At 41.1% G+C, this 27,812-nt stretch overlaps 1 protein-coding gene across 1 annotated transcript in view; it reads left to right on the forward strand.

Moving 5' to 3' along the window:
• Nucleotides 1-26,989, forward strand: part of DOK7 (docking protein 7) — a 949,191-nt gene extending 922,202 nt beyond the window's left edge. Inside the window, exon 11 of the mRNA XM_044072729.1 lies at nt 25,845-26,989. Within this exon, the coding sequence (XP_043928664.1) occupies nt 25,845-25,981 (137 nt within the window). The 3' untranslated portion in view covers nt 25,982-26,989. The remainder of the gene's footprint in view (nt 1-25,844) is intronic.
• The last annotated feature ends 823 nt before the right edge of the window (nt 26,990-27,812 follow it).

Below are 27,812 nucleotides of genomic sequence, written 5' to 3' on the forward strand. Positions count from 1 at the left end.
CTCAGGTTTAATTAGCAGCTCGGGTGACTGATGGGGTGACAATGAAAGAATGGGTATATCCATTCAGGGGTGTGGCTGGATGGTTACATGGGTGTTCCCTGCAGTGATCCTAGTGAAGACTGTCAAAATTGCACTGGGGAGCATGGTCCAAAGAGGGAGCATGTGTGGTGAGCATGGCTGAGCTGCTGTGGCAGTGAAGTAATATGCCACATGCTCCCATTGCATGTATGCCCCTCAAATGAAAGCACTGGACTGCAATAAGGAAGGGGGAGTAATGGGGTAGGCCCAAAACTTGAACACCCCCTAGATGATGGTGAGAGATGAGATCCCCATGACCCCCTTAGGTTCTGTGATTTCTCCCAGCTACTTATGAGTAAGTTTGTGGGAAATATGAGAGCCGGTAGACGTGAACTGAAAGGGGCACAGGTAAGGAATGCTGTACAATGAAGCAGGGAATGCCCAAAAGAAAAAAAGAAAAATGATTTCAAGCATTAGAGAGCTGCAGTCCTCAGACAATGAAGATTAAATAATTTTTTTTTTCCAGGCAAGTACAAGGTTGCCCAAAGTAGACCTGAATTACTGCAAAGTCAGTAGAAACCTGATTTTCAGTGAACATTACTTTCATGATGTTGGTCATGGTAAGATAATGTTTTAAAGCATTTTAAGAATAGCATGGAATATAGAGGGGTTTTTTTAATTTCTTAACAGAACCTACATATTATTGCATTCTGGTTCAACCTTGTACTAGAAACGGTTACAAATAAGCTTCTACTGTATTACAATCTGGATAAGTGATGTAATTTTGTAGTAAATGTCTAGCAAATGTATTAGCACGTTTCTATTGGCTTTGCTCTAGGGTTCAGTTACAGTACCTGATTTTTTGCTCTACAAATGGCACAGTTACACCAAGTTTGTAGTGTGTTGCTATCTGGTCAAGTGCTGTCTTTTCTGCTGCTAATCTCTAGCATATATTTTACCATGTTTCTGCTGGCTTCTCCTCTAGGGTTCAGTTGTAGTACCTGCTAGTATGCTTTATGCACAGCACAGTGGCTGGCCACTCCAGTCAGTTGTTAATAATCTGAGACAGTTCTGCTTGGGAAAAGAGTTGGGTTATTATGTAGTATTTTCATATCTGTTAAAATTCAAGCTTATTCTAAAATTCTTAAATGTCACATTTACAGACAGCATGATGTGGAGCAGAGAGTGGGAATTAACTGAGATAGGCATTCTGCCTGTCCTGAAATCTGAAAACCTCCATTTTACTATTCCCAAGTGTGAATACTAACACATATCTCTTGTTAGCTACTTTTTTCCATCTGTCCTTCTGAACTCTGGCAGTCTTCATCGTAGTAATTCCAAACTTGCATACCAAGACATTTCTCCTATTAGCTGTTTTTGTTTTCCAGTTTAAAGGCTATAAAGTACAAATGCACAGTTTTGAAATATAGTGCACTGCTTATGTTGGCCAAACACTACTTAATGCAGCAGAGCGTTGGCCAAACACTACTTAATGCAGCAGAGCTTTGGCCAAACACTACTTAATGCAGCAGAGCGTTGGCCAAACACTACTTAATGCAGCAGAGCATTGGCCAAACACTACTTAATGCAGCAGAGCGTTGGCCAAACACTACTTAATGCAGCAGAGCGTTGGCCAAACACTACTTAATGCAGCAGAGCATTGGCCAAACGCTACTTAATGCAGCAGAGCGTTGGCCAAACACTACTTAATGCAGCAGAGCGTTGGCCAAACACTACTTAATGCAGCAGAGCACAGAAGAGTAATACTTTACCCAGTTCAACCACTAAACAAATCTAACTATTTTAATCTGTATCTCTCCCAGTGTACTGAGCAATTAATATTCTTGATGATTCCTGCTGCAAAAGAAAGACAATCTTACTGTCAAGGGAAATTCTACAGCTGAATTTTACTCCAGTTATATAAACACAAAAGGAGATATACCTCCAGCTGAAAACAATGCAAGGCATGTTCCAACAATCAGATTAAACTTCTGTATCAGTGTATTCTGCAATGTAGTGCTGAATCTGCTGGAATGCTCTCCCACTCGCACCCACAGGCATTATACTGCTTAGGTTTAAGCTAAATTAACACTTTAGCATATTTTACTTTAGCAGTGCAACATTTCCATGGAGAGGGCAAATAAAACCCATAACAATCAAACTAAACAATGTGACTCACCTCAAGTAGCTAGAGTTCAAAAACCTTGTCTTTTGTATCCCTAAACATTCTACCTCGTTGGTTATTTTTGGTGGAAAACCATCTGTGGAGGGGAGTAACTGCATTTGACTGGTTTTGTCCACTCCATATGCCTACCCTACCTTCAAATCCCACCCACGCCACATCATCTACAGATACCCTAAGCTAATCTCCACCCACCACATTACCACCAGTCATGAAACAGCTTACAGTCTATACTTGTGACCCTCCTTCACACACATGCTAACCACTTCCTTCCTTTCTTCTTTCGTTCAGCTGGATTCCTTCTATATTGTAACTAGGCAACCCCCCCCCACACTTCAGATAACCCATAAATCAGTCAAACCCTACCCATTCCTTTATCACTATCCTGTTTATATTTTCACTAACTGAACACTCACATAATAATTAGCATGCAATTCAAAGTACTACAATTCACTTCCCTCTTTTTCTAGCACACATAGCCAACTATCATACACCTCTCAAAAACAGTCTTATGCCCAATGTTTGGTCAATTGCTTTCAATGGCAATTGCTCCCATATTTAATTTCATATAGCCCACAATCAATCTCACTTCCATCTTTTCAAACAAACATATACAAGAGTAACTAAATCAACCCATAAACTAGTCACAAAGAACACATTTAAAACCATGTGTTACTGTATATTCCAACTATCTCTACACAGTCACCATTCACCCTAAACCAGGTCCAACCACAACTGCCTTTCCCATAATGGTCCACACAATCATTAATAATGTAACACCTCACTCCTGCAAATCAAGTAAGACAAGCCTAGAAGTTATAAGCATTAACCTTAAATGCATCTGTAACAAAGAAACTGAACTGCATGCTTTCATATCTCAGTACAAACTTGATACCCTTGCTATCACAGAAATGTGGTTAAAACTCAAAGTCAAAGACAATGAAATCTTCCCATCAGGATGTATCGTCCTTCGGGAAGACTGTATATTAAAAAAAGTAGGTGAGGTAGCTATTAAATACGCAAAACATCTTAACATATCCCTTTATCAGAAAATGCATCCCTCATTCAATAATGCAGAGCTTCTTATTGCCTAACTGAAGCTAAATTCTTATAAGACCATATGCATCATAGCCTTATGTATTCTCCTTGGCAATAACATCAGCAAAGCAGAGGACGTACTATCTTGGGTATCTACCAAAATATATTTAGTATTCAGCATTTCTATGTTTCTATGGACATGTCATCTGCTGCCAGTCTGTGTAATGGTGTTTCTGGCAGTGATGCCAACCTTGAATTATCAGTACATTCTGCACATGAAGACTTTGTAGTCAGCCATCTAATGATTTATTGACAAAAACTTGGAAAACTCATCCATGGGCTTCCCAAATAATCTAATTATGCAACAAACAAAGATTTGGCAGCCAGTATTATTGATATTTTGTATAGAAACTTGCTAGCTGACCAACCTTTTAGTGTTTCAAGATTGGGTTCAGTTGAACAATTTATTACAGGTACTGCAAATCCATGTCTTCATTATATGTATAAGTTTAGTGAGCCTCACAGCACCAGTACTTGGGGTGCTAATGAAGCAGCATGTAAATCAAATATCTATGACTTAGAATCCAAACTGTTCAAGTTGAAAAGCCTGGAATATGAGTATTTTTATTTAGAACACGTATCAGTATTAAACAAGTTCTAAGGGTCTGGGGTTATTAAACTTCCAAATGGCATCATTAAGGATAATGACATTTATAGCATTTTAGTTGATTTATTCAGTAACACTCATCTGACTTTGTTGACATTTGGTTGCCTATAATTCATCTAAGATAGAACTTCTTTGCAACCAAATTAGGGATCTTAATAGCAGTGTGAGAAATAATCAGTACTTTGATCATTAGTCATCAGTTTATTATGGTATTACAGACAGAACTGAAAGACATGATGCTACTATTGTAGCATGGAAGCAGAAAAAGTTAAACAGGAATGCTGAGACCTATAGGAATAACTCAGCTTATCCAGTGACATACAATTATCAGTGTCAACAGAAAGTCAGGATTCCAGGGTTAATAGTGGTACTGGCTCTGATTCTACCAGTTCAGCTGTGAATGCTTCTTTTTAATATAATAATTTCACCAAACCTCCATCCTTGTCTAGATGTTCAAAAAGGACTGCAAGTAGTTCTAAGAATAATAATAACAGTGCTGCAGCCATTTTGTTTGGTGTTACTGGAGTTTCTTTTCATTAGGAACTGCATCATGCAAATCAGCAGACTTATTCGCCTGTGAAGGGCAAAAGCAGGACCAGAACAAGAAGTAAGGGATGATGAAGAAGGAATTAAGTTGCCCAATATTTAATTTCAGTTCTGCAAAGTTGCCTGAACAGCATATTAGTCTACTGAACAAAGGATTTTCATTTTATATTTTATAAAACTGAACCTCCAGTTGTTATTAAATGACGTTCATGGGTTCAACAAAGGGGATTTTAGTTCAATGAACAAGATAATTACTTATACCCTACACTACATAGCACTTAAGCATTTTTCAGGATGCTTATGAAAATGGTTTTAAGGAACTTACACATAGTAAATCTTTTAAGAAAACTTATAAATCTGAAATTGATGCACTGCACGATTTTAGGAATAATATGCAACTGGGAATTATAAGAGCTGACAGAGGGAATGGAGTTGCAATAATGGATACCAATAAGTACAATGCATGTATTTTGAATATGTTGTCTCATGTAAGCTGCTATATAATTGTTCCTAGGTTTTTAATGTTACATTTTTCCAAAGTTCATTCATTGTTTTTAGATTTATATAGTTAAGGATTTACTGATTATTATTGTGACGCCCATGCCCTGGCCCAGCAATCAAGGAGCCTCAATCCTCACCACTAACACCAGTGAGGGGCGTCTCATATAGGAGGAAAGGATAACAAATACACACAGTAAAGTGCAATTTCCCTTAAGAGCACACAGAGATCAGAACAGAAAGGAACAGTGAGGGGCGTCTCATATAGGAGGAAAGGATAACAAATACACACAGTAAAGTGCAATTTCCCTTAAGAGCACACAGAGATCACAGTCAGTCTGGGGTTGGTTGCTCCCTTGCTCTCTAGGTCCCCAATAAGACTCCCCACTACACAGCTATAGAGTCCAGATCTCAGCCTAGTGGGAAGTCTTATTGGGGACCAGAAGAGCAAGGGAGCGACCAGCCCCGGACTGACTGTGATCTCTGTGTGCTCTTAAGGGAAATTGCACTTTACTGTGTGTATTTTTTATCCTTTCCTCCTATATGAGACACCCCTCACTAGTGTTAGTGATGAGGATTGAGGCTCCTTGATTGCTGGGCCAGGGCACGGGCATCACATATTAATTGTTTGGCAGTGGTGGGATATCCACAACACATATTAATTGGTGGAAAATACTAAATGGCTTGTAGTGGTGTGGGTAGAGTGAATTCCTGTAGCTTGTGTACAGTGAGCTTTGAAGGTGTTTTGTACTCTAAATCAGCCACACAGTGAATACTCAGAGTTCAGATCACAATTGTTTTATTTCTTTTGTTAGCTTAGTTAGTCAGGGTGAGCAGGCAGCATGTCAACAGAGGAGTATGGAAAGCTGACAAGGAGCCAGCTGGCTGAGATGTGCCAGACTAGGGGACTGGTGCATAGAAACCTGACTAAGGCAGACCTGATTTCAGCCTTGGTTACAGCTGCATCAGAAAACAGCAACCAGGAGGACAATCAGACTGGCAGTGGAGATACAATACCCTCGAAGAATGGACAGCTCAACCTTTCTGCAGAGGACTCAAAAATCCATCTGGAGCTAAAGTGGCTTGAGTTGGAGGCCAGGCATCTGGAGATAGAAGCCAAGGAAAAAAAGCGGCAGAGGAAGCATTACAGAGAAATGCTGACTCTTAGCCAGAGTCATGGAGGTAATGGGGAAGGGAGTAACTGGACCCCAGAAGCACAAAAGGTCAGTGAATTCCTTCCACAGTTTAAAGAGGGGATAATTTTGATAGTTTCATTCATATGTTTGAGATGGTATGCAAACAGTTTAGTGTTGACCAAAGGCTCTGGGTATGGTACCTGACCCCCTTACTCCATGATAAAGCTGTAACTATTTTGTCAAAAATGTCTGACATTGCATGTTTGATTAAACTGCTGTTAAAAATCACTTGTTAGAATTGTTTAAGCTAACACCTGAAACGTATAAGAAAAAGTTTTGTGAGCATAAATGCAAGGCAGATGAAAGTGTCTGTGAATATGTTGCTGAACTGAGCACTTATTTCCATAGGTGGGTGAATGGATGTCAGGTCACCATTTTTGAAGGGCTGGCAGACCTTTTGGTGAGGGAACAAGCCCTTAGCACTTTGCCTGAGGACATGAGGATCTGGTTAACTGATAGACAATGTGCTACTTCAGATGAGTTGGGGAAGATGGGAGACCTATACCTGGCAAGCAGGGCAGCCCTGCACAGGAAATTAACCCCTAGTACTGCTCATGGGTCTAAAGGAACCCATGATGGGCAGCCCAGTCTGCCCCAACAGAATATGCCAGTAGGAGGGGAAGCCACTAGTCCAGGTACACATCTAGGAACTAGGGTTAAATGTTTTGAACACAACCAGTGGGGCCATGTGGCATACAGGTGTCCAGGGAGGTAAGGTGGGGAACAAAAAGGTGAGGGAGCCAGTAAGTGGGAAAGACAAAATGCCAATAGTAGGTTGTCTTGGGACAACAAGGGTACCAAACTACCACCAGAGGTTATATCCTATTGTAGTGAATGGCAAAGAAGCCATTGCCAAGAGAGACACAGCCTCTGATATAACCATTGTAAAGCCTGCAATGGTCACAGAGGAGCACTACTTGCCTGGACAGTCTACTCCAGTCAGGGCTTTAGGAGGGATCCCATTCCAAATACCTTTGGCTAGGGTTCACCTGGACTGGGAGGGTGGAAAAGGAAGCCAGCAAGTAGGTGTGTTTGAGGATATACCTGCAGATGTCCTGATAGGGAATGATTTTGATAGTGCAGTACCCTGTGCTTGTGCAGTTACATGCAGTCAGGCTTGGAGACAAGCAGGTAAATCTGGTAGCCTGGGGAAGACCCAGACAGACTGCATACTTGCAGCCAGGACTGGTGAGGTGGTTATTTCAGGGAGGGAGCTACCCTGCACCAGTAAGACTGAAGGTGAGCCACAGCTGATTAGGGGTACTGATGGTCCCTTGGACAAAGTGACTGCAAAGGTAGAGGTGAGTAGTAGTACCCAGGCTGACAGTGAGGCACCACTGTCAGAGAATGCCAGACTTCCTGTGGAAGGGGAGCTGGGAAGGGTTTCCAGGAGAGAGGTGAGACATGCTCAGCTCTCAGACCCTACATTGCAAGGCCTGAGGCAGGTAGCTAGAGAGGCACCTGATTCTCAAGGAAAGGAGAAATCTGTATACTGGGACAAAGGGTTACTATACAGAGAGTGGACCCCTGTGGGAGGGCTAGAAGGTGAGAGAGTACAGCAGTTGGCAGTGCCTAAAGCCTACCATCTGGCACTTCTAGCCATAGCCCATGATATTCCCTTTGCAGGTCATATGGGCATAAAACGTACAAAGAGGCATATTATGCAGAACTTCTATTGGCCTGGAATTTCCAGAGATGTGTCAGGGTACTGCAGGACCTGTGAGCAGTGCTAAAAGGTAGGCAAGGCAGGAGAAAGGTGAGAGCTCCTTTGATGCCTTTGCCTGTCATTGAGGAGCCATTTCAGAGGGTAGCTATGGATATTGTGGGTCCTCTGAGTACCCCAAGTTCCACAGGGAAAAAGTATATCCTAGTGGTAGTGGATTATGCTACACAATACCCTGAGGCAGAGGCTTTGTCCTCCATTGAGGCAGAGAAGGTGGCAAATACCCATACCTTACTTGGATAGAAGGAAGTTTCTCTGTTCACCTGTGAGAGAGGGGAGCTTTGAGCAGCCTATCTGTCCCTGGAGGAGTGGTTTCAGTCCAGAAATTAGTAGTTTATTGGCCATTTTGGGCTAATTTCTATCTCTTTCATTTCTCTGCTATAAATACCGCATTTGCCTGGTTTTGCGCGCCGGGCAGTGCCGGTTAGTTAGGGTATAACTATTCCTGGCTCCACAAAGTCTCCTCTTCAATTTTTCCCTTGGAACTAGACAAACATTCAACTTAAGCACTCACGCCATTCATTTCTCAGCCTGGCACTTGCTCAAAACTCATAGCAAGCACTTATAAACCCTAGCACTAGACCCTCCTGTAGTGTGCAGAAGGACAAGGCTCTCAATTCGACCTTACCAGCCATCCAGTACAACAGTTCACTGTACCTATCCAGGCATGTCCAAAGGGCAGTTTCAGGTGTACTCTCCAGTCCAACTGGTGAATCTGGGCATTTTGAGGCAAAGTTACAACTGCCTCATGTACACAGACAACCCTCTCCTCCTACCACCAAACACTAATACATGCGAGAGATGCAATTATACAGTCAAACTGGAGGCTAAGCTCTCTCAACCCAAGACTGGATCAGACAGTCAAGAGGAGAAGGGAAATACTTGCATCACACCACCAGTCTCACATAGACCCATTAAACCAGCACCGGCAAAAAACACACATAAATACATGAAAACATACTCGGAGGCACTAAATAAAAATCTGCAAAAGCAACAGAGACCTCCAAAGCAAACATCCAAGCAACTTCCACCCCCAACACAAACCATGAAACACATACTTCACAAAACCAGTGTGCCATGCAATCACAGCCCTTAAGGCAAAATAACATACCCAACATACTAGTAATAGGTGACTCTACAGTCAGGCATACTGACATCCCACTCACTAGGCTGAATAAGGAGAAGGTTACTGTTAGCTGCCTGTCAGGTGCCAGGATCCACCACATAACACAAGCACTCAGGTCACTCCAGAACAAGTACAAATATGACTCTGTCATTGTCCATGTTGGTGTGAATGACCTGAGCCGTACCTCCCTGGACTACATGAAAAGAGACATGGAAGAGCTCTCTGATCACATAGCCCAGGCTGGTATGACCCTGACCCTGAGTAGCATCCTGCCCTCACGAAGAATGATACCATGGTATAAAGAAAAAAATTATCGATTTCAACAATTGGCTAAGTGTCTGGTGTCATTCAAAGGGGATCCAGTGTCTGTCCGCCTGGGATGACATGCTCGACAAGCCACGCTGCTTCACTATTGATGGCTTGCACCTGTCACCCTTAGGCTTTCGAATACTGGCCAAGGCTCTTGCCACCCCCATTGTGGCTTTTTTAGGCAAGGCTCAAAAGAAAAACTCACTGCCGTAAATAGCACAAGTAACAAAAAACTGAGGGTAATGCTACTCAATGCCAGAAGTCTAAACCTCAAAATGCACGCACTCGAGGCACTCCTCAGTATGGAGAAAATTGATATATGTGCAGTAACAGAAACCTGGTTTAAGGCTCCAGAGAGCACCCCAGCACTACCAAGCTACAACTCATACCATACTTTTCGGCCACAGAACCCGAACCGAAATACAAAAGGTGGGGGCATATCCATATTCATTAAGGATACCCACACCTCCAGGTTAGTGGCACAGCACGATACTTCAGAGATCATCCATGTGCAACTAACAATGGGCAAAACTGCAATTCAAATTGTAGCTTGCTACAGATCACCCACCATGTCCCAGGACCCCCATTCTGTGTTTCTGGAAACACTGGGAAACATAAAGGTCCTACCAAACACCCTAATATTGGGTGATTTCAGTTACCCAAACATTAACTGGGAGAACTACTCAAGTCCCTTGCCCAACATTTCCTAGAATTTATAAACTCAAACACCCTGGTTCAACTGGTCAACACTCCCACCAGAGGTGACAACATATTAGACCTGGTCATCACCAACATGGGCGACCAGTGTTCCACACCGGAGGTCAACCTCTCGCTGGTTAGATCTGACCATAAACAAATCACTTTGGATATCCACATTCCGCCCCAACCCGGACAAGGAAACCACCATGAAAAACTCTTCAAAAGCAAACTGCACATTACTTAAGACCAAGGTGGAAAGTTTCAAAGCCCCCATGCTAAAGGATAACATTGTCCAAGCTGCAAAATCCTTTACTAATGCATTCTACTGGCACCTACAAGAATACATGGATCATGCTATCCCAAGCAAAACCAAGACTCACTCCACCAAGAAAAGACAACCAGTCTGGTGGACTCCTGCCATAAACAAGCTATATAATAGAAGGAGGAAACTAGTACAGAAAAGAGTAAAATCCCAAGAAGGGAAGACATCCCTGATCGGTATCAGCAAGAAACTACGATCCCTCATAAAATCATCTAAGGCGAGCTTCGAAAGAAAAATTGCCAGGGACTCCAAAGATAACTACAAGGCATTCTTTAGCTATGTCAAGAATCTAAGTGGCAATGCTCAGATCTGCTCGGAGTTAGTGCAGAATGGCACAAAATACACTGAACCGACCGATATCGCCAACATTCTAGCAGACAGGTTCAGCACAAACTTCACCCCCTCTCACTCCCAAAAGGGCCCATAACCATACCAGAAGAATGTAGAGTCCCTGAAATCACAAACACTCAGGTTAAAATAGCCCTCTTCAAAGCCAAAAGCACAGCATCAATGGGACCGGACGGTGTCTTAGGCTGCATCCTACATGAGCTCAAAGATGAACTAACCCCTCACCTAAACACACTGTTCAAACTCAGCCTCTCCACAGGCTACGTACCCATAGAGTGGCACACAGCAACGGTTATTCCGCTCCACAAAGGTGGAGCCATAACAGTCCCCAGGAGCTATCAGCCTATAAGCCTGACTAGCTTGGTCTGCAAGGCTATGGAGCGCATCATCATGGAACTCATTAATAGAGACATTGGGGACCTCCGAACGCTGGACCCTACCCAGTTCAGCTGTGTTAAGGGCAGATCATGACTCCTAAACCTGGTGGACTTCTTTGAGACAGTTACCAAGGCTATAGATGAGGGAAAGGTGATGCACACAGCCTACTTAGACATCACAAAGGCCTTTGACACCATTCCCCATACTGGTATTATGCACAAGCTCACCAGCCTGAACATAAACCCCTATGTTACAAGATGGGTTGCAAATTGGCTCATGGACAGAACCCACATGGTGAGAGTTGCGAGAGCTATGTCCGACTCTAAACCGGTTACAAGTGTCATTCTCCAGGGTGCAGTCCTAGGACCCCCTCCTGTTCGGCATATACTTCTCAGAGGTACAGGCACGCACAGGAGGACTATGGCTGACCAAGTTCACAGATGACTGCAAACTAGGGGCTATAATTGACTCTCCGGCTGACACAGACATCCTCAAAAAGGGTCTCACTGAGACGGATACCTGGTGTGAAAATCATGGCCTCAAGCTAAATGCCAAAAAGTGCAAAAAGTCCCTTTGGAAAAAACAAAGTACCCACAAACTACTACATAGGTGGTAGTCCCCTAAATACGGAAGACATAATAAGGGATCTGGGGACCCAAGTAGATAGTAATATCACCTTTGATAATCACATTGCCAAAGTGGTTAGAAAATCCTTCTGCATGGCCCACCTAATCACAAAAGAGATCGCATCCAGATCAAAAGAGGTCATTGTGGCCCTCTACTCATCACTCATCAGACCCATCATAGAGTACAACACCCCATTTTGGATGTACCTTACAAGACATCTGCAACAGCTGGAAAGACCACAGATGTACCTCACCAAGAGGATCACTGGCCTCAAACAGATGCCCTATGCAACTCAACTGAAGAAACTCCAGCTGTACTCGGTTGCATACCGCCTATTCAGAGGTGATCTCTGCCTGACGTACAAGGCCATGTCCAACCCAGAATTGATGGACATGCTCCACCTAAAGAAAACCTTATCCCCTAGAGCCACACGCTCTAGGGATCTAAACCTCATCACAGCAATAAATAGGACATGCTGGACAGATAAATCCCTGTTCCAGAGACTTTCCATGCTTTGGAACAAGATTCCAATCTACATTAGGCAGAGCTCCTCGCTAACACTCTTCAAAAGAAACCTTGATGAGTGGATGGGAAACAGAAGGTTTACCCCAGGGATCACTTCAGTGGCTTTGCTGGACAGAGGCACAAGGAACTAATCTAAGGGGGGTTGCGAAAGCCAACACATTCTGGCTAGACTTATAAATGCCTTTGGGCAGATAGCCTAGTACCCACCTATGAACCTATACATTCTCTGTTAGAGATTTTCAGCAGGGTAGGTTTCCCAAAAGAAATACTGACTGACAGAGGTGCTAATTTCATGTCAGACCTGATGGCATGTCTGTGGAAGTCCTGTGGGGTGAAGAACATGAAGACCACCCCCTACCATCCCCAGACTAATGGCCTTGTTGAGAGGTTAAACTCTACAATCAAGTCCATGCTGTGGACATTTGCAGATCAGTTTAAGAGGGAGTGGGACAAATATTTGCCCCATCTGTTGTTTGCTTAGAGAGAAGTTCCCCAGGCACCACAGTTTTTTCACCCTTTGGGTTTCTGTATGGGCATAGGGTGAGGGGACCTCTAGATTTAATTTGAGATGAGTGGGAAGGTGAGTGCGAGTCTCACAAGGAGTGTGGTGTACATCCTAAACCTCAGGACAAGGCTCAGGGAACTCATGTGCTCGGCCCAGGAGAACCTGACAGAGGCCCAACAACAGAAAAAGGTGTGATATGACAGGAATGCTCGAGCTAAAGAGTATGCTGTGGGGCAACATATAAAGACCCAACACTGATGGTGCTTCTCATTCCTGTCAGACACAACAAGCTGAAAGCAGCTTGGGAGGAACCCTACAAGGTGGTAAGAAAGGTAAGTGATGTTAACTACATGGTGGAACTGCTAGGCAGAAGGCAGCGGCACAAATTGTACCATGTTAACATGATGAAACCTTACTATGATAGGGAGGTCTTTCTGCTGAGCATTTGCAGTGGATTGTAGGAGGAGTCTGAGGGAGATCTGGGGACTGATCGCCTCAGTGAGGCTCGGGCTGACACCTCAGTGGAAGGGGTTGCAATATCCCAGCAGCTATCTCCTACCCAGGTCCGAGAAATCTGAGCAGTGTTGCAGGAATTTGGGGACATGTTCACTGGGAAACCAGGGTGCACCCACCTGGGGCAGCACCAGGTGGATACAGGACCCCAAAGGCCTATTAGGAAGGCCCCTTATAGAGTGCCTGAGAGAGTCAAACAGACTCTGAGGGAGGAGGTACAGGAGATGTTTGAACTAGGGGTGATTCAAGAGTCCAACAGTCCCTGGGCCTCCCCAGTGGTGCTAATGCCAAAGAAGAATGGCAGCAGCAGGTTCTGTGTGGACTACAGGAAATTAAATAGTCACACAGAGTCAGATGCTTACCCCTTGCCTAGGACAAATGAGGCCCTAGAGCAGCTGGGTGGGGCTAAGTATCTTACAACCATTGATCTTACCAAGAGTTACTGGCAGGTGCCCTTGACTCCCAATGCTAGAGAAAAATCAGACTTTGTGACTCCTTTTGGCTTGAATGAGTTCACAAAGATGCCCCTTGGGATGAAGAATGCCCCAGCAACTTTCCAGAGGCTGGTAGATCATATCCTAGCAGGAGCAGGAGGGTTTTCCCTTGCTTACCTAGATGATATTGCCATCTACAGCCATTCCTGGCCAGAGCACCTTCAGCATGTCAAGAAGGTGCTGGGCAGACTACAGAGGGCAGGGTTGACCATTAAGCTGAGCAAATGTCAGGTGGATATGGCAGAGGGCTCCTATCTAGGACATAGAGTGGGGAGTGGTAAGATAAGGCCAGAACCTGCCAAAGTGGGAGACATTCAGGCATGGCCTGCACCTATTATGAAAAAGCAGGTGAGGGCATCAGGGTACTACAGAATGTTAGCTGCTCCCCTCACATACATGATAAGGAAAGACAGGCCAGATAAGGTAGTGTGGACCCCAGCATGTTATCTGGCATTCCAGAAGCTTAAAGAAGCTTTGGGAGGACCCCCTGTGTTAGCCAGTCCAGATTACAGCAAAAAATTTGTTTTGCAGGTGGATGCTTTGAACCATGGGGTGGGGACTGTACTTAGCCATATTTAGTGAGAGGGAGAAGATCACCCAGTGGTTTATCTCAGTCGTAGGCTACAACCCAGGGAGGATGCTATGCAGCTATAAAAAAGGAGTGTCTAGCCATAATGTGGCCACTGCAGAAATTTCAGCCTTATCTGTATGGAATGAAATTCAATGTTATGACAGATCACAACCCCCTAATATGGTTAAACAAAGCCAGCCAGCAAAATGCCAAGTTGCTAAGATGGAGCCTGGGTTTACAAGCATATGATATGTCCGTGCAGCACTGCAGTGGGATTAGCAATGCCAATGCAGATGGGCTGTCAAGACAGGGAATGGGGTAAGGTATACTCAGATAGACATAACCCTCTCAAGCAGCATTTCTCAACGGTCACTTGAAAAACTAGCTTGAGTTCTCCGGGGGGGGGGGGGAGGGTGAAGGCTGCCAGCCTAGCCAGATAGAATTTTATAGATAATTCTGTCATTTGTAAATATTAATGTAAGCCACAGGCTTGTCTTAAATGGATAAAATAGGGTTACATGTGGAAGTGAAAATAATGTAACAGTGCACTCTGCTGTAAGGAAGCTAAGTGAAACATCTTTTGACTGTCTTTGATCTTTAAAGTTGGCTCCAGCCTGTCTAGATGAAGGAATTCTTGCTCTTGTTTTAAGGCCAGAGTAACGGACAGAATTTGCATGCATAAATGTCCATAATGGCTTTGCTTTCTGACCTGGTGTGAACTTACTAAAGAATGTAGCCTGTTAGCCTGGGATCCCCAGGGAAGTGTGAAGAATGATGTAATGTGAACCAGGAATGTGATTTTATAAACAGAGAGAATCAGAGAGCATCAAGCATTTTTGTCTTGACCATCCAACTCATCAGTACTCTGCCTGTGTTCTATATGTAAGTTTATCTTAGATTTGTGTTTTCTCTTAGGAATAGCTAGAAACTAGAAAGATTAGACTAAGTGTTTTTCTGTGATGTCAGAACCATACTACTGAATTATTTTAAGTATTTATCTGTGATCTCTGAACTCTTGACTAGCACTGTGTAGTAGAAAGTATTGTCTTGTGTTTTTATTATTTATTATTACATATTTTAAAACCTTTTAACTGTAGCTGTTTTGTGTAGAGATGATTTAAGCTCTAGAGTACATTGCATGTACATAGTGATCCTGTACCAAGTCACTCTAATAAGCCTTGAATGTTTAGTCACACTTACCAAATGGATAATAATATTGCACAGTAATAATTGGACACCCTTTTAAGTGCCTTTGAGTAGCTGATAAATATTAGCTGGGTGGCGGCAGTGATCTCTACCGTATAGTCTGGGTAAAAGGGGCACAGCTGGAGAACCTGTGTCAGCCTTCCCAAGGAGTGTCTGTGTGGTTGTATATACTCTTATCTCAAAGTGTGTGTGTGTGTGTGTGTGTGTGTGTGTGTGTGTGTGTGTGTGTGTGTGTGTGTGTGTGTGTGTGTGTGTGTGTGTGTGTGTGTCAGCTACCTGGGCAGGGACATGAAGCACTGGTTGGACAGAGAGGGTGCTGGAGGTTTTAGCTTGCCCACTAGGTTGAGATCTGGACCCTATAGCTGTGCCAGTGGGGAGTCTTATTGAGGACCTGGAGAGCAAGGGAGCAACCAGCCTAGGACTGACTGTGATCTCTGTGTGCTCTTAAGGGAAATTGCACCATACTGTGTGTATTTGTTATCATTTCCTCCTATACGAGACACCCCTCACTGGTGTTAGTGGTGAGGACTGAGGCCCCTTGATTGCTGGGCCAGGGAATGGGCATCACAATTATACCTATGAATTTTTAAAAAAATGATCATTCTAAGGTTGGTGTTATAGTTGGTATTCCCAAGATCCAAAAAGATGTTACTCACCCTCCATTTAGGCCCATAGTTTCTGTTCATAATAGTAAAACAGAATATATAGTAATTTATTTAGACATCATCTTAAATCCTGTGGTGCAAAGTTTGACTTATTATTTACAAGATTCTTGGGTTTGTTCAGATTTATTTAAGTATTATCATTTTAAAGGCATAGAGACTATGTTAAATCACCATCAGTGTTGGGTCTTTATATACTGTATTTCATGGGAAAGTGGTATTGATTTTGTATGTTTGTATCTAGTAAGTTTACTGACTTTGACAATACTAAAATTAACACAATCTGTTTATTGTTAGAATTAGTGCTTGCCAATAACTTTTTATGTTTCAAAGTAAGATTTATCAACAATTAAAAGGCATTGCAATGGGTGTCAGGATGGCACCTGCATTTACCAATTTGGGAATGGCACGGTGGGAACAAAATATTTGACAAAGCATCCTTTTTATCAGTTTGTTAGTTTTTATGAAAGATATATCGATGATTTAATTCTTATTTGGAATAGTACTAGAGAAATTTTTTTGATTTTATTGGATGATATTAATAACAGAATTGATTTTTTTTAAAGATCTACTATTAGTGCTAAATGATCAACAATTAATTTTTTGGATTTAATGATTAACATAGTGTTATGTAATAGTATATTTAACAGTTACTTATTTAGGAAGTCAACTTTTGTTAATAACTATCTTCATTTTAACAACATGCATCCTATGTTAATGAAATGTAGTGTAGTTAGAGGGGCAGTTTATTAGGCTCAGCCACCTTGTAGGTAATGATGACGTTTTTTGAAAGAAATGAATCATTTAAAATATTTATTCTTTCATCATGGTTAAATGGCTATAAGATTATCCAAAACAGATAATGAAATTATAAACAATAGGTCTGTTAAATTTCAGCCCATTTTGTGTTCTGGCTATATGGTAAAGACTAACTCTGCTGTTAGGATATCTCAGAATTCTTTTGCTCTGTCAGTGAGTATGATATGGTCAATATTAATACTATTCTCAATAATAACTGGAAAATTATTCAAGGCAAAAAGGATTATAGGAAGTTACTAGGCTAATGGCCCTAGGGCCCTTACAAACCTAGCCAAGTTCTGCCCTTGTTTCCACAATCAGCACCTATTCCTCTGTCCAAGAGGGAAACAGGTAGAACCCCCCAGAGTGAATTTATGGTTACCCATCCAGTCATCCATTTTGTACTTGAAGAGGGCCAAAGAGGTGGTCTGCTTGACATGAATTGGGAGTCTGTTCCACAGGTGTGGTAACCTCTGGGAGACAAATCTGTCCCTCCAGCAGGTTCTATTAATGTCACATACCAGATTTAAGTCTTCAGAGTGAGCAACCCATTAGCCATTGAACTTACGGATATGTAGCATTTCCAATAAAGCATAGTCAGAGATTGCCTTATCCGCAAGGCAGAGATCACCTCTGAGTAGTCTGCATGAAATAGAGTAAAGTGACAGTGATTTCAGCTGCTCCACATAGGACAGATGCTGAAGACCTTAAATTTTCCTTGTGAGGAACTTTCATGATCTCTGCAGTTGCTGCAGGTGCCTGGAAGGATACATACAGAAAGGGATGTTGTACTCAATTATTGGTCTGATGAGGGAAGAGTACAGGGAGGTTATAACTTCTTTTTTTCTTGAGGCAATGCCCTTACTTATGAGATGAGCAATATAGAATGTCCTTCTTACCACTGTGGAGTCATGGTGATCAAAGGTAAGGTTGCTGTCAACCTGTGTGCCCAGGTCTCTCACCACTGAAATGTGCTTAGAGTGTTTCTATTGATGTGGTAGTGAGCAGGAACATTGTTCTTACCAAAAGGGATGATAATACATTTTTTGCAATGAGTTTAAGTCAGTGACTTTGTGACCAATCATTAGTTTGCTTAAGACCCTCTTGAAGGATGTTAACATCATTTGGGGATTCTATGACCACTCCCAGTTTGCAGTTGTCAGCAAACATTGTCAGCCACAGACCTTTAGTTTTTGCTTGTACTTTGGAGAAATGCATTCCAAACAGTTGAGTTCCCTGATCTCCCTGTGAAACACCACTGGTTGCAGGTCTACTGTTGGAGGCGGATTCCCCTATTTTGACTGTATAGGTTCTATCAGTGAGCCAGTTAGCTACCCACCTAATGATATAAAAGTTGATACGTAGCTGGGTGAGTTTGTCAATAATGCCTGAGTGGGTGATAGTGTCAAAAGCCTTGGCCAAGTCCAGGTAGGCTGTATGTACAGGTTTCCCCCTCATTCAGGGCTCTGGTGACTCTCTCAAAGAAGTCCACAAGGTTTAACAGGCATGATCTCCCTTTGACAAATCCAAACTGGGTAGGCTCAAGTCTTTAGAGATTACCTATATCTTTGTTGATAAGGTCCATGATGATTCACTCCATGGCCTTGCAGATAAGGCTAGTCAGGCTAATAGGTCTACATTTCCCAGGTCAATGGAAGCACCACCCTTGTGCAAGGGGATAATGGAGGCTATTTTCCATTCAGCTGGGGTGAAGCCGGTGCTTAGACTGTGATTGAAAAGACTACCCAATGGTGTTGCTAATTCTTGCTGGAGCCCATGTAGGATGCAGCCTGGGATGTTATCAGGTCCCATAGATGCTGTGTTTGTGGCCTTAAAAAGGGCATTTATGACCTGCTCTGTAGAGATACAAGGTGGGGGACAAGTGGAAGGAATGTCATGGGATATGTGTGGTGGGGACAGGGGAGTGAAGTTTTCACAGAACCTGTCGACTGACAGGTTTGCTATATCCACAGGCTCAGTGTATGTGGTATCATTAACTACCAGTTCGACACATATCTGGGTCTTACCTTTTAGGCTACAGATATAACTAAAGAATGCCTTATGGTTGTCCTTAGTTGAAGATGCTAATTTGGATTTGTAGTTTGCTTTGGAAGACTTTACAAGAAGTGTCATTTGCTTGTTTAAGCTCCCTCTTACTTTTGGACAACAGTTTCTTCCTTTTATTGTAAAGCCTGTTAATGGCAGTTGTCCATATGGCAGGATTGCTCTTCCTTGAAGAGCTTGTTTTGGTCCTATCAGATACGGCCATGTCAATGAAGTTATACAGGTGTCTGTAAAAAGCATTGATGTAAGTCTTGGCATAGTTTCCAGTACCATCTGAGAGGGGAGGTGCAGTGAAGCTATTTATACCATCCCTTAGAAGGATATAATCTGCTTTGGAGAAGTTTTTTAGTTTAGTTGCTGCTGGGGAAGGGGGGTCCAGTGTGATAATTACTTCGAATGAGACTGATTTGTGGTCAGATCTGACAAGGGAAGACCTCACAGTAGGGGTGTTACAGCAGTCCCCAATATTGATAAGCACTAGATCCAAGATGTTGTCATCCCAAGTTGGGGTGTCCACCAGCTGGTCCCAGGTGTTGGAATTAATGAACTCAAGGAACCTTTGGGCAAGTGAGTTTGAGCACGAGTAATTTACCCAGTCTTATTCTTGCCCACAAGATCCTACACAAGCCAGATAAAATCCCTGCTCTCAACAATATAATACAACCATATACCACTATCAGACCCCTACACTCTAGTAATAAAGTGTTGTTAAAAGCCACCAAAGCTAACAACTCAACTCATGACTCTCTCTTCTCCAATGTTATTGCTAAAGTGTGGAACAAATTCTATCCAATATTTCCTCTGACTGCTCTTTGGCACAGTTTAAAATGCTCCTAAATATCTCACTTTATGGAAAACTGGCTCTGTCCTTATCATCCTGGATAATTCTGAGCTCTTTATATCTAACTACATCTGTCATATTTGTTGCTACTTTACTATTCACCTCATTCTCTTTCCTTATTCTACTGTAACTTTTCTTCTTTTCCAAATGTAAGTATTGTTCTTTTGTTATTGTTTCCACTAGATTCAGTATTGCACAATATTGTATTGTTTGAGTTGTTGTATTATGATATTTTCTTGTTTACATATTTATACTGTTTACTGGAGCTTAGCTCCCCAGGTCTCCACTGAAAATAGACTGGTGTCCAATTGGATTTTCCTGGTAAACACATATAAAATAAAGTAATTAATAAATAAATAAATAATGGATGGGTAATAAAAATCACCTAGAATCTTGGTGTTCAGATGTATCTTGATGTATTCCAGTAGATCCAAGTAGGCAGAGTGGGTGCCTTGATTCATGGAGGGGGGGGGTCCTGTACATGGCAGTGATTGAGTAGGTGTCCTACCAACAGTTAGTTGCACCTGAAGTGTCTCCAGAGAATCATACTGTTTAACCAATCTGAGGTTGTATTTATCTTTAATGAATATTGATATACCACCTCCTTTAGTTTTCATGCCTTCCTTTTGTGATCTGAATGCGTGGTAGGAGGTGTAACCCAGTATGGCTGGGGTGCTCTCCACTGCTTTGAAGCAGGTCTCCATGACTGCACAGATCATCTTGCATGATGACAACTGCTTCCAGTGAGTGCTGTTTCATGCTAAGACTCCTAGTGTTTAGCAGCATAACCCTGAGTTTGTTTGTCGATGAAGTTTTTACATCCAGAGTTTTGTCCTTGTGACATTGCCTAAACAAAGTACTATGGGGGTGGCAAGAGCCTTTTCCAACAGCCAAAATCACAGGCGTGACAAATGAAGACCATCTCTGGCAAAGCATCAAGGTCTATCTGTCATGTCATTCTAGGCTGACAGAAGCTGAATCCCTTAGAATGACACCAGAAACTAAGCCAATTATTGAAGTCAATGATTTTCTGCTGCTGTTGTGGTATCATCCAAGGCAAGGGTAATATGCTGCTCAAGGCTAGGAACATACCTTCCTGTGATACATAATTAGAGAGCTCAATCATGTCCATCTTCACGTAGTCCAGGGAGTTACCTCTCAAGTCGTTCACACTAACGTGTACTATGACTGAATCATAACAATACTTGTTGTTGAGAGACTTTTATTTATTTATTTATTTGAAGTTTGTTTGCCAGGATAATCCATTGGAACGAATGAGCCCATTTTCAATGGAGTCCTGGGGAGAAAAGCTCCAAAAGATACAATATCAAAAATATCAAAAATACAAATAAGAATAAAGTAAATTATAATAGGTACTTATAAACAGACTTGAGTGCCTGTGTGATATGACAAATCCTGGCACCAGAAAGACAGCTGACCATGACTTTCTCCTTGTTCAGCCTGGTGAAGGGGATATCTGTGTGTCTCACTAAAGAGTCCCCTATGACTAAGATATGTAGTGGATGTGTGTTGCCTTAAGGGCTTTGATGATGAGACACTTGTGCTTGTGTAAGTATGTGCATTGTATGTTATGGGTGTTATGGTTGGTTTAGTATGTATGTGTTTTGGAGGTCTCTGGTGTTTAGGTAGATTATTTGCGTGTACTTCTGCATATGTTTGTCTATGTGTATGCTGTGTGTCACGAGTAGGAGTTGTGGTAGGTGGGTTGACAACCCACTCTGTATTGCTATCTATTGTGTGAGAAAGCTGTGATTTCAGATTCATAATGTAGGTGCATCTCTCACAAATGGTACAGGAATGATTTAAAAGTAGGGGGCTATCAATGTACATGTAGCAGTTGCTATACTGCCTCATTAGACCCATGTCAACCAGGCTGGTAGAAGAAAAGGAGGGAAACTGATAGTTCATGGTCCTAGGAATAATCTTGGTCTGGCTATAATAGTTAAAGAGGGAATACAGCAGAGCAGGTATTAGTAGGTTTAGGCACGAAGAACTCTGGTTTAGGTAATATTTGAGAGGCTAGAGTGCAGTCATTTGTAACCAGCAATCCCTCTGCACAGTGGTGTGCAATGCTGCACGATGCGCAAACAGGCGCAAACAAGCACAAACTGGTTCAAACACAGGCTTATTAAAGCAGAAAAACAGGAAACAGTCAAAGTTCAAATTATCCAACCAAAACATCCTAAACAGAGCCCTGCAACAGTAACTTTAGTTAGATCAGACCAGACTGTACATTCATCCCATGAGGGCATGAGGGGGGCCTCTCCAGACAAAAGTTTAATTGTTTTACAAGCTCCAAAGGTCACAAACAGAACTAGATACAGCAAAAACCTGAACCTAGTCTATGCTAGTGTTTTCAAGTGTGGCAAACAAGTAAAATGAACAAACAACCAGATGAACAGTAATTACTGTTGTATGAGAAATTCAATTAGCAGACAATCTAAAAAGTGCAGTAACATACAGTTGCACAGTTTAAACAAACATATATGCAGCAAATACTGTTTTAGTTAATCAGAAAGTGCAGAAAACAGTTGAAAATAAGCACTTATCTTTAGTAGTCTCTCAGCAGGTATTTGGAAAACAGTAGAGTAAGGGCAGAAGGCCTAACTCACTGCAGGTTTGAGTTAATATTATTGGAAGTTGTCCAACTTTTACTTATAAGAAATCTATTCATTTTGTCATTTTAATAGATCTAGGGCCAAGCTGTCTATTGGCTATTTGGGTCCTTTTTTTACTTATAGTTGTCAAACATGTAAATTATGTAGATATCTATCCAATAGCCAACCTATTGTTATTAGACATACTGGGAGGGTTATAAATGCTAAATATAGATTTATCTGTAATTAAAACTGTGAGCATGCAAATGAGCAGGACAAAACGACAACCAGAAACATGGCAAAACTTCTACTTCAGTTTAATAGAATCCAATAAAAACGTAAGCGTTTTCACAGTTCCTGAGACTGCTTCATCAGACGTAACTGCTGACTAATGCTCTTATTCCTTATATACTACTACATCAGATAGAGGCTGACTTTAATATAATCCGTCATCAATTAAAGGAATAACAATTTATGAAGCTCTTCCAGGAATCAGTTATATTTTTAAAAATAAAACATGACATAAAAACTTATCATTTAAAACAGAAATCACATCACAATAATAAAACATAATTTCCATAAATATACATTAATCAATCATCTTTCTAAAAGGCCAGTGTTCCCACCCTTGCAGGGGTCTGGCTTTCAAGACTGGCTTCATGGGAACCTTATTGTTTAAACTGCTGCCACTATCTGCTTTAGTTCTAATAATCCATTTGACCTCATTTATCTCTGTCTTATTCTCAATATCTCCCCCTCTATCATCCATCAATGTTTTTTCCATTACCATGAACTTAAATTTATGTTCCATACCCTTATTAATAACATGCCTAGCCAACGCATTTGTAGTTGCATTATTATTTGTACTATATATATATATATATATATATATATATATATATATATATATATATATACTGTTCCTTTATTCTATCACACAACCTACAGTCAGTCTTGCCACGTAGAATGCACCAAATTCCAAACAGTGGGCAAGATAGACCACATGTGTCGTTTCACAAGTAGCCACCACTCTAAAGTTGTATGTTTTATCCATATCAGGATGCACAAGTTTCCCTGATATAGCAATATATCCACAATAAATACATGTTTTACATGGAGTTGTTATTAAGTTCACACTCTCATCTTGCTGTGTGTTCTTAAAGTAGCAAAGCCTCCTTTTCAGAGATTTCATACTTTTGTATATGAAGATATGTTTTTTTTACCTACTATTTCTTGTATTTGCTTTTCTGCAGCTAAGTAAAGGTGCATTTTTTTCATGTTTCCAGATGGTGAAGCAGTTAGGTTTATGTTTTTTCAAATTAATGCTCTAAGCAAGGAAGTAAATCTTACATTTTTGCTGGACCCATGAGAAAGACAAAAAAACAGTTGAAGGGACAGGAAAGAAACATCAATGTAGTCACAGTCTTTAGATGAAAACATTTTATTTTAGCTGCAAGTATTTAACTTTCAAAAGTTAAGCTGCATTTCATGTTAGCAGCTGAATTCATACTTGCATTCTTTCAGGAATTCCTGCATTTTATAAATGGAATGATGGGACCCAGTCACACCTCACACTTAGGATCATAAAAGAGCATCCAGTATTATTTAGTCTGGCCCAAGGCTAAGCTACAATGAGTCCTGCTTCATACCTACTGCAGGTTCACTGTATCAGAAGCTAAGAGATATGTATCTAAACCTTAGCAGGTCCTTGCATGTCTTTGTTATGGCTATAATTGATTATTTGGGTCCCAATACTAGATATGATACTGAGATGAGGGTCAGAGACTGCATGTATTTAAAATATGACATTAATGAACCATGCGATAATATGAAACTGGAACACCTTTTAGAAGTCATAGTAATGTATCGGGCCACTGTTAAAGGGAGGATGGTGTGGTAAAACTGAAAAACGTACAGATGTTCAGGAAGGCATTAGAAAATGACATGATGAGTGAGGTAGCTTGCAAAAGTTAGCAGCAGACATGGTCATACCGGGTTCATATACAATGCCTTGTTTGTCAGCCCTCTTCAATTGTTTGTGCAATATATTTATTAGGCTATTCCTCGTTCTCATTTGAGATATTCATTCTGTCTGAAAAGTCTTTATCTGAGCAATGTGATAGTATTTTGTTGTTGCAGCTTTAAGTGTCTTAGCAGGCTCTTTCTATTGCAGGGCTTCTTTAATTGTCATAGATGAGGCTGACTCTATGTTCATCTGACCTACTGTTCATAAAGGCACATGACCTTGCACACTTCATTTTGTAGGCCTGCATTTCTTGTAGTGCATATAAACTTAGTGACTCTTGCAAGACAACACCACATAGCTTGATATACACTCTGTCAATATGTCTGCAAATGGAGCAGCAATTATATAGTTTTATATCACCAACGATGACACCAAGTACTGCAGTAACATAGGCATTCCAGGCAGGATGTGAAGAGTCAGTGTATATACAAAACAGCAAAAATGCAAAGTTTGAAAACTAATATTAAGGTATACATTCATTATGCAGAAATTGAGCAGAGTGTATAAGGAGTTAGCCACCACATAATAAACATATATATCTGAAGACACATTTGTAAATCTAAATTTAATGACTTAAACATTGCCATACAATCTGAAATAGGTAATAGTATATGGAGATACAGGGCAGAGGTAATGATACTGTTACATAAGCCTGTGGTAGTAACTGAATTTGGATTGCTGCTATGGGTTCTTCAGATACATCTCTTTATAGACATACAGTGGAAGCAGCCAAAAAGGAGGACACTAGAAACAGTTCAAACCCTGCAATAGACATCATACAAGGAGTGACCGGAAGAACTCAGTATAAGTGTGTCCTGCAGGGAAGAATAGAGAGAGTCTTTATCTTTAGGAACTTGAATGAAATAAATAATTATTGTGATTCTAGAATGCTAGTATCTTAGAGGCACACAGATACACACGACTACTCAGTACTATATGAGGCTAATAAGGGTAAACTATGGATCAGTGTGTTCAAAAAAAAAAAAAGCTCAGTATTTGTTTGGAAAAGAATATGGACAGTAGAGGAATTTTCTGTACTAGAGATTGCTGAATAAAAACCTGGAGTTGTATAAGGCAGGTATAATTCTCATATGAAAAATGAAATAAAATAGTATATTTAGAATTAATAGCATGTAAGCATGTAAAAAATAGCTAGACATAACTTTCTGTCTTTATTTGTTGTTAAACCACCTGGTTTTGTACCAATAAAAAGCACATTCCTAGAAGTTAAACAGTTATGATTCGGAGAAAATTTTCCCTGTAGCTAAGCAATCATTAAAAAATATATACATTTACTTTCTCCAAAAATAAACAGTCATCATAATTTTTTTCTTCTCTTTTCAGGAGAAGGCTCTTCTAAATATGTACAGATTGATATTGCAGCAACAGAAACAGCCCATAAAGTGGGAACCCAACATGCTCAGTTCCGAGAGGAGCGTCTCCATGAGTTAGAACAGAAGAAGAAAGGTGCACAGCAGTGAAGCTTTCAAATGCAGATTTGCAGAAAAGGGACAAAAAGTAATTATACAATGCAGACCCAGTTTTAAAAAATATTCCTTGTGTAAGTTACTGGGATGCAGCATGAGATTCTGTTCAAAACACATATATTTGGGACTGTTCACTGGCTTGCCTTTAGAGGCTTAATACTGGTGTTGGAACTGTACAGGTTTCTGCCTTCCCAGATTAAGAAAAATAGGGCAGATGCTGGACAAAACAAAAAAACAAAAAAATGTAAATAATGCTGCAGTATTGTTTCTCTTGATTCTGATTTCTGAATAATTAGAAAGATGTAGAATGGATACAGTCTGTATACTTCTTTGTTCAAAGCTTGCCTCTTATGTACCAATTGTAAGGTGCTGGGAGATGTAGCAGTATGAATGCCTGGCAGCTCAGTCTCAAAATGGGCATAGAAATATGGTACAAATGTAAATATGAATATATATTTTTTTGAAGTTTTTTTTTTTTTTTTGCAGTCATACAGAAACTACTGTCCACTGGACCATGTGATTTGGAGAACCAGATCATATATTTTTCAGATTAAAACATCATCCTGCTTTACAGAATAACCACAGTACTTCAGACACGTTTTGTTTTAATTACCTTTATTACCAGTGCACTCATTTTACATTTCAAATGCATAAAGGGATTCCAGTTATCAGAAGTAATGTCAAGCAGAGCAGTAAGCCAAAGCTTTTGTGGGCATTTGTACACATTGTCTTGCCACAAATATGTTGGTTGATTCATGTACATTTGCTCTTCTGAAAAGGAGAAGCATGTCGGATACTAATGCAAAAACTCTGCAATGGAAAATGATGTGAAAAGTCATTGGTCACTTAGGCTATGTACATATTTAATGTACCACATCCAAAGAAACCGATAATTAATTGCCAAATGTGTAAATGGATGATTCAAGCTTATTCTCAGTCATAGCTCTCAATCTCTTCTCTAGAGAATCAAAGAAAAATGTAATAACAGACAAAGACCACAAATCCGAAACATGTTTCACGTGGAAGTATGACTAAAAGCTGTTAGAATAAGGAATATATATTAACATACATTCTCCAAGGAATAAAGGTCTGGATTCAGAAAGGCTTACCATAATGAAGAAGCTGTAACTCTGAAAATTTCACAGTAAGCCTTTCCATTTCAAATACCAGTTTCCCACAGTGGTTTTTCCCTGATGGGGCATAGCATGTGAAGCAGTCTTACTGGAGAAGCTGCATGGTAGTCTGGGAAGGGAGTAGCTAATTCAAATTAAGCATATGCTCTCCCCTGGAAATCACAGCTCCCAATTAACTCTGCAAAGCTATTCAGAAAATCGGGTTCAGATAAGTATAGTGTGTGGACCCTTGTAAACATGTCTGTGGCAGAATACTTATGTAATTGTGTATGTGCTTTTCTGTTCATCTGGTTATCTTTCTGCTTGGGTGGTCAAACTACAGGAGTTAAGTAAGGGATGCTGTGTGTGTGTGTGTGTGTGTGTGTGTGTGTGTGTGTGTGTGTGTGTGTGTGTGTGTGTGTGTGTGTGTGTGTGTGTGTGTGTGAGCATGATTGTGTGTTGGAGCATGTATTCTGGTATGCGGTTGAATGTTTCCATGAAAGTGAGATGTTGGAGGCTCTGTTGTAGATGTTTGGAGATGCTTGTGTGTATGTGGATGTCATGGAATGTGTTTGTGCGTGTGTGTGTGTGTGTGTGTGTGTGTGTGTGTGTGTGTGTGTGTGTGTGTGTGTGTGTGTGTGTGTGTGTGTGTGTAGGGGCATGCCTATGCTACTGTAATGTATAGGCTAGAAGAAAGAATGCTAGAAGTGTCA

The sequence above is a fragment of the Protopterus annectens genome, chromosome 5.part0 (assembly GCF_019279795.1).
Source record: "Protopterus annectens isolate FY-2018-M chromosome 5.part0, PAN1.0, whole genome shotgun sequence".
In the NCBI taxonomy this organism is placed as follows: Eukaryota; Metazoa; Chordata; order Ceratodontiformes; family Protopteridae; genus Protopterus; species Protopterus annectens.